At 46.5% G+C, this 7448-nt stretch overlaps 1 protein-coding gene across 13 annotated transcripts in view; it reads left to right on the top strand.

Annotated features, from left to right (window-relative positions):
* Nucleotides 1–432: 432 nt before the first annotated feature.
* gphnb (gephyrin b) overlaps nucleotides 433–7448 on the top strand; it is a 115792-nt gene continuing 108776 nt past the window's right edge. For 5 of the 13 annotated variants that reach the window (XM_042094905.1, XM_042094910.1, XM_042094907.1 and 2 more), the window contains exon 1: nucleotides 433–617. In XM_042094905.1, the coding sequence (XP_041950839.1) occupies nucleotides 494–617 (124 nt within the window). In that variant the 5' untranslated portion in view covers nucleotides 433–493. The remainder of the gene's footprint in view (nucleotides 618–7448) is intronic. The other 8 variants (XM_042094913.1, XM_042094912.1, XM_042094904.1 and 5 more) reach the window with 6 other exon arrangements.

Genomic DNA, 7448 nt, shown 5'->3' with positions numbered 1-7448 from the left:
TCTCTTTGCTTTCTTCCTTTCCTAACCAACATGAAGGGGGGGGGGGGGCAAAGGATTTTTCCTCATCCTAAGAGAGCTCTTCCACAGACGATCCCTTCTCTCGACGTCAACATGGTGACGCAAAAGGGGGCCGATTGACATTAGCCCAACTGAAAGCCTGTCTTTTTTCTTGAAACCCCTTTGCAGGAAATCAATAGAGCTCTCCATAGGAATGAATCTGGAATACACACTACAACCGTGGCAGGCAGCCAGTTGAGTGATGTGTTCCCTTTTAAACGGCCCCCGCATCCAGGCAATGCGCGCTCTGCCTGCTATATCTGTCGATGTGTGGTCGGAGACGCGGCAAGATAGGTGCTCAACTGCTCTAGACTGCTCTTGCTCTCTCTCCATCTCGCATTCTCTCTCTCCCTCCATTTAGTTCACTCTCCCTCGCTCTCCATCTCTCCTCCCCTCTTCTACCTCTCCCCTCCTCCCCTCCCTCCTGCACAGTTCGATGCCATCGGCATTCGGGACTGCCGTGAGTTCTCAGTGCGGGGCTACAGCGCTGGTGAACATGGCGTCAGACGGGATGATTTTAACAAACCACGACCACCAAATCCGGGTCGGCGTCCTCACAGGTAAATGCCCGTTTCCTCTGAATGTCGCCCTTTTGCGTTTCGGTGAGACATTGCAAATTCTCCGTGCTAGCGGCTCAGCGCGTCCCTTGCTCTAGCGTCTGGTTTGTTTGTCGGTTTCTCTGATGTGTCGATTCGCTGGTCGCTCCCCTTGCTTATCCATCCCCTGCCGCCGTTACAGCTCCGGTGCCGTCGGTCAGCGTCTCTCTTTTTCATTTACAAGCCATCTCTCTTCTATTTGCACAGGAAAAAATGTTTCAAATAATCCCAGCAAATCTTCCAAAAAACGCGGTAATTATTTATTAACTCTCTTGTTAATGTGTGTATCGTGACATTAGTGTCTCATTTTCAGTGGCAGAGACAGTTCGGACTGTTGAATTATTCATTTGCGATGTCCACCTGTCAAATGCCAAAATTGACATTTGAGCGTGCGCTGAGCTGAGAGCACGCTCGCGCATTGACCCGGCACGCGGCTGACCGCAGCAGATTTTTTTTTTATCTCCAACAGCAACGAGTCCTGCAACGTTTGCCAAGGAAGACAATGTGGGTCTTAAGCACTAACTACGTGCGTTAATAGCGAGATGCTCCGTGAAGCACGAGCCAGTGAATGATATGTGACTGAATTGTGAATGATGGAGCCAGCCGGTTGAAACGTAGGCTACAGACACGACCGAGGCTCGGTGGAAAAAATCGTGGACTGAATGCAAGTTGTGTTCGGTGCATGCCATTCTGCTTCATGCAGACATTTCCTGACGGTGTGTTTGCTGTGAAAATGAAGGGGGGGGGATACATCGACATTCAGAGCCACACTAGGATTCGTGACTGCACATTGACATTTTTCCTGAGATGAAGACGCCTTTACGAAACATGCATGTTCTTCTGTGACCACAGAGATCTAGCTGTACGTTTAAGTAATGACTTCACCGGGTATTTGAGCTTGAGAGAGAGGGAGAGAGAGAGCGAGTGAGAGTATGCAGCTGATATGGTTGGAAAGGTATGTCATTCGTCTGTGGTCTCCCTCTCCATTTTAGCATCTCACTGTGTAGTGACAGTTGAGGAAAAAACGCTATTAAGCTCACGAAGGTGGCAGTCCCAGTTCTGAAAATCTGATTGGGAAGTGGTAATGTGTAGCAATGGAGGAAAGACTGTAGCTCCAGATAGCTGACAGGGAAACCCCACTCCCCCTTCTCCACCTCTCTCTCTCTCTCCTTCCTTCCTTCCGCCTCTCCCTTAACGCAATGGGAGGGAGCGAGCGAACGAATGAGAGAGAGATACATAAAGAGAAGTAGAGCGCGAGAGAGAGAGAGCGCGCGTGTGTGTGGATTGGGTGAGCGCTGTCCACTGACTGTGGTGCTGAAACGCAGCGTCAATCACATGCAAGTGCAGCACTGAACCGCCGCCGGCCACAAACACTCCCTCTCCTGGCAGCGTGCGAGCGTGGGCGACGACGGGGATTTGATGTTAACGATGATACTGTTGGATGCACACGATACCGCGCGTCGCCTCCCACGACGCAAGTCTTTGCGGCATGAGGACGCCTTCATTTCAGGCTCCGTTATTAGTCAGCTGAACGCACTGCACCCACCCCCCCCCCCCCCCCCCCCACACACACACACACACACACCCACACACACACCACCACCAAAAACCGCCTTTTCCTCTATGTTGACATTACACAGACAGACAGTTGTCAGTGTTGACTCTGCTTTGTTTGGTATTTGGAATTGTTGTCCCTGTTAATGTCAGCTGAAATAGAGAGAGAGAGAGAGAGGTGAGCCTAGGACCCTGAATGGTAAACACTGCTCGAAACAGAAACATCAGAAAGCGGAAAAATTCTCCCCTTGCCAACACCTGACCTTTAAAGCATCCACATCCAGTGGAGTATTTGCTCGGTGCTGGCCGAGAGGGAATAGGTGAGTGCGCTCCGTGGCCTGGGTTCTGCTGTGCTCAGTGCAGCACAGCTCAGTGGCGCTCAGGTGAGCATCAGTCTGCTTCAAGTCAAAGCCTCCAAAGCAGAGTGGGAAAGAGAGGAAAAAGGCACCGAAATTAGCCATGCCAATATTTAAATACACACAACCACTCACACACACACACACACACACACACACACACACACACACACACACACACACACACACACTCACACACACACACACATACATGCACGCACACACAGAGATGTGCATGTGTATGTGAATGCAATAAAACATGCTCACACTTGCCTACATACACTCACATATTTTTGTTTTCCCGTTACACACACACACACACACACACACACACACACACACACATACACACACACTCGTACCCCCCTCTTTGTGTTATCTTTGGAGGTCATAGACTATGGATCTCCAAATGTAATCACAGCAGGCCATATCTGCTGCTGCTACTGCTCCATCACAGTGGACGAGCCGTCGGCACACCAGGACGCGTCGCGTTCGCTGTCAAGACAGATGAACGGTGTGTGGGAGAGCAGGACTGGGGGGGGGGGGGGTGCTGGAAGCAGGAGATTGGGTCTGGGTTGAGGGGGGAGGGGAGGGGAGGGGTGGGTGGATGGCCCGCTGTCCATATTCATCCCAGTGACCTGTGATGTACCAGGGGTGGACAGGCTGGACGGCGGACACAGCATGTGGAAAGAAAGGGCTGATTGTCTCCGCTTTCAATCAAACCAGGCTCGGAACCTTGGGGGTATTCCCATGGGCTCCCAGGAAAGTGTGTGTGTGTGTGTCATCTCCACATCCTGCTTCCTTGCTCCCCTCTACTCCTCTTGTTAGTGGGAGTGGTGATGGTGGTGATGGTGTTGGTGGAGGTGGTGGTGGAGGTGGTAGAGTGAATGAGAATTGAAATGGCATGGATCCCAGTCAAGCCATAAAACCTGGTGTGTAATTGTGTATCAGTGTGTTGAGCTAGAGAGGGAGGGATAGCGGGCTGGAAGGCACTTGTGGTGTGGGAAGGCACTTTGGTGTTTGTGTGTGTGTGTACTCTCTCGGTGCTGTCAGCTGTCTTTCTCTCAATTTCTCTCTCTCTGTCTCTCTCTCTCTCTCTCTTTCTCTCTCTCTCTCTCTCTTTCTTAGTCTTTCTCTTTCTCGCTCCCTTCTCTCTGCACCAGTGCAGATCAGGTCGTCCCCTGATCAATTCTCCTCAGGGATGTTGGGAAGGAAGGCTCGCCTTGTCTCTTCTCTGCAGATAAGCCTTTCCCCCTCAGCTCCTCTTCCAGCAGGCGTCCTAGAGCCATTTTGTTGCCGTTGTTGAAGGCAACAGAATTAAAAAAAAAAAAAAAAAAAAAAAAAAATATATATATATATATATATATATATATATATATATATATATATATATATATATATATATAAATAAACGTCAAGGTCTCATTCTCTTTTTTATTTGAACCGATACAAATTTCATGAGGGAGCCTTCGCTCTTTAATATCACCACCGGTAACTCTCCATTTGTGCAAGGTGACAGAAGTGGATACAAAATGGTAATTGGGTTGAAATGGAGACGGAAGCATCTAGAAATAAATTTGCGGTGGGGATAGGACTGCTGTCTTGTCTTTTTCTCTGGGACTGTAGCTGAACTTGCTGTTCAAAGCTATTGCCTCTCCTTCTGGATTTGTTCTCACCTTGTAAAAAATAGATGGCCCCCAGGACAAATGCAGTGAAAGGATAATGTTTTGTAGAGACCCTGCAACTTTACATGGGTGGATAGAATGGAGTAAGGTCTGGCAGGGGGTCCAGTTACTAAATAAAGAATGCTGTGCTTCTTGGTTGAAATTCATAATGGACGTCACGTTGTCACCCGCCTTAAAGCACATCCTTGCTTTTTAACATTGCATTCTTTCAAACAGGGCTTGGTGAGTGTGTGCATACGTGTGTTCATACATGTTTGTGTATGAAGGCTGAAGGCCTTAGGTCAGGCTTATAGCTGGTGTATAGGCTTTATGTCAGGCTAATGCCTAGTGTGTAGGCCTTAGGTCAGGCTAATGTGTGGACTATGTAGGCCTTACGTCAGGCTAATGTGTGGACTATGTAGGCCTTACGTCAGGTTAATGTGCCTTACGTCAGGCTAATGTGTGGACTATGTAGGCCTTAGGTCAGGTTAATGTGCCTTAGGTCAGGCCTTACGTCAGGCTAATGTGTGGACTATGTAGGCCTTAGGTCAGGCTAATGTGCCTTAGGTCAGGCCTTAGGTCAGGCTAATGTGTGGACTATGTAGGCCTTACGTCAGGCTAATGTGTGGACTATGTAGGCCTTAGGTCAGGCTAATATGCCTTAGGTCAGGCCTTAGGTCACGCTAATGGTTACTGTATGTAGTGTGTCTATATCAGTGCCAAAGACTCAGGTCTCCCTGCTCTCTCCACACGCGGCTGTCCTTTGGAATGGAGACAGAGGGAGCCACACTTTGCCAGCCTGCCAGTAAGGAAGCCCTGCTGGAGGTCCGCTTTCTGCCGCAGACATCACACATTTCTTTTTTCTCTTCTCTCTCTCTATCTCTCTTTCTCTCACCCTCTCTTTTTTCTCTTCTCTTCTCTTCTCTTCTCCCTTACTCCCTCCCCTCTCCTCTTCCTTCACCATACTGTATCTCCCTCTTTTATTTTCTCCTTCTCCTTGGTTTCGCCACGGCAACCGTGGGTGGTTCGGAATGGCGTGGGCGGCTCTCCAAACTTACATGTATGCCGGGGTGGGGGCGGGGGGTTGGGGGTGGGGGGGGGGGGGGGGGGCGGAATCGCCACAGAATTGGGAAGGTGAACTAAATTTAGCTCTTACGCCGTTCAAAGCGTTAAGTGGAAAGAGCGTTCCCAGCCGCGGCCGTTACGTCTGCCTCTTGCTGTGTTTTTCCACATAGCTGCATAAATACACACACTGGCACACAAGAACATAGTTATGTGCTGCCGCTGTGTGTGTTTGAGTGGGCGTACATGATGGTGTCCTGTTACGCCTTTAGGGGTGTGTAAAGTACTGTGCATAAATATATCCGTGTGTGTGTGTGTGTGTGTGTTAGGGCTGTGTGTCCTGAGTAGGACACATCACATATGTGTATGCATCATAATTCTCACAGACAGATTATGCATGTGACGTGACATTTATCAGCACACACACACACACACACACACACACACAGAGTACTGATTTTCTGAATACATCAGTATCTTGCTGTTATCATTTGTATAGAAGATTTTTTTTATTATTTCTACTTTGATTTTATATATCTTTGTAGCTCCTGTGTTTTGGTTGTATATTTTGGTATGAGACTACAGTATATGGTATGTGCAGTCTGTAATATGCAGTACTATGTAGTTTGGCTATAGATATTTAGACAGATTTGCTGTAGTACATATGGGATGGCTAATGGCTGTGTTTATAATCAAATGGTTTGCTGGTGTAACATGCTATGTTCTGTTCTGATATTTTAAATCAGATAGGATGCTTGTTGTGGTTATGATTTGGCTATATATAGTACATATTCAGGTAGGCCAAGTGCTGTAATTATGGTATGACTGTGATGGTATTTAGATGGTTTCGTTGTTGAAGATGTAGTTATGATGTGGCTGTAGTGTGTAGGTATTTAGATGGTTTCGTTGTTGAAGATGTAGTTATGATGTGGCTGTAGTGTGTAGGTATTTAGATGGTTTCGTTGTTGAAGATGTAGTTATGATGTGGCTGTAGTGTGTAGGTATTTAGATGGTTTCGTTGTTGAAGATGTAGTTGTGATGTGGCTGTAGTGTGTAGGTATTTAGATGGTTTCGTTGTTGAAGATGTAGTTGTGATGTGGCTGTAGTGTGTAGGTATTTAGATGGTTTCGTTGTTGAAGATGTAGTTGTGATGTGGCTGTAGTGTGTAGGTATTTAGATGGTTTCGTTGTTGAAGATGTAGTTGTGATGTGGCTGTAGTGTGTAGGTATTTAGATGGTTTCGTTGTTGAAGATGTAGTTGTGATGTGGCTGTAGTGTGTAGGTATTTAGATGGTTTCGTTGTTGAAGATGTAGTTGTGATGTGGCTGTAGTGTGTAGGTATTTAGATGGTTTCGTTGTTGAAGATGTAGTTATGATGTGGCTGTAGTGTGTAGGTATTTAGATGGTTTCGTTGTTGAAGATGTAGTTATGATGTGGCTGTAGTGTGTAGGTATTTAGATGGTTTCGTTGTTGAAGATGTAGTTATGATGTGGCTGTAGTGTGTAGGTATTTAGATGGTTTCGTTGTTGAAGATGTAGTTATGATGTGGCTGTAGTGTGTAGGTATTTAGATGGTTTCGTTGTTGAAGATGTAGTTATGATGTGGCTGTAGTGTGTAGGTATTTAGATGGTTTCGTTGTTGAAGATGTAGTTATGATGTGGCTGTAGTGTGTAGGTATTTAGATGGTTTCGTTGTTGAAGATGTAGTTATGATGTGGCTGTAGTGTGTAGGTATTTAGATGGTTTCGTTGTTGAAGATGTAGTTATGATGTGGCTGTAGTGTGTAGGTATTTAGATGGTTTCGTTGTTGAAGATGTAGTTATGATGTGGCTGTAGTGTGTAGGTATTTAGATGGTTTCGTTGTTGAAGATGTAGTTATGATGTGGCTGTAGTGTGTAGGTATTTAGATGGTTTCGTTGTTGAAGATGTAGTTATGATGTGGCTGTAGTGTGTAGGTATTTAGATGGTTTCGTTGTTGAAGATGTAGTTATGATGTGGCTGTAGTGTGTAGGTATTTAGATGGTTTCGTTGTTGAAGATGTAGTTGTGATGTGGCTGTAGTGTGTAGGTATTTAGATGGTTTCGTTGTTGAAGATGTAGTTATGATGTGGCTGTAGTGTGTAGGTATTTAGATGGTTTCGTTGTTGAAGATGTAGTTGTGA

This window comes from Alosa sapidissima, chromosome 6 (genome assembly GCF_018492685.1).
Source record: "Alosa sapidissima isolate fAloSap1 chromosome 6, fAloSap1.pri, whole genome shotgun sequence".
NCBI lineage: Eukaryota > Metazoa > Chordata > Actinopteri > Clupeiformes > Clupeidae > Alosa > Alosa sapidissima.
Note: the sequence above shows the minus strand (reverse complement) of the source record. Positions and strands in the feature narration are given on the sequence as shown.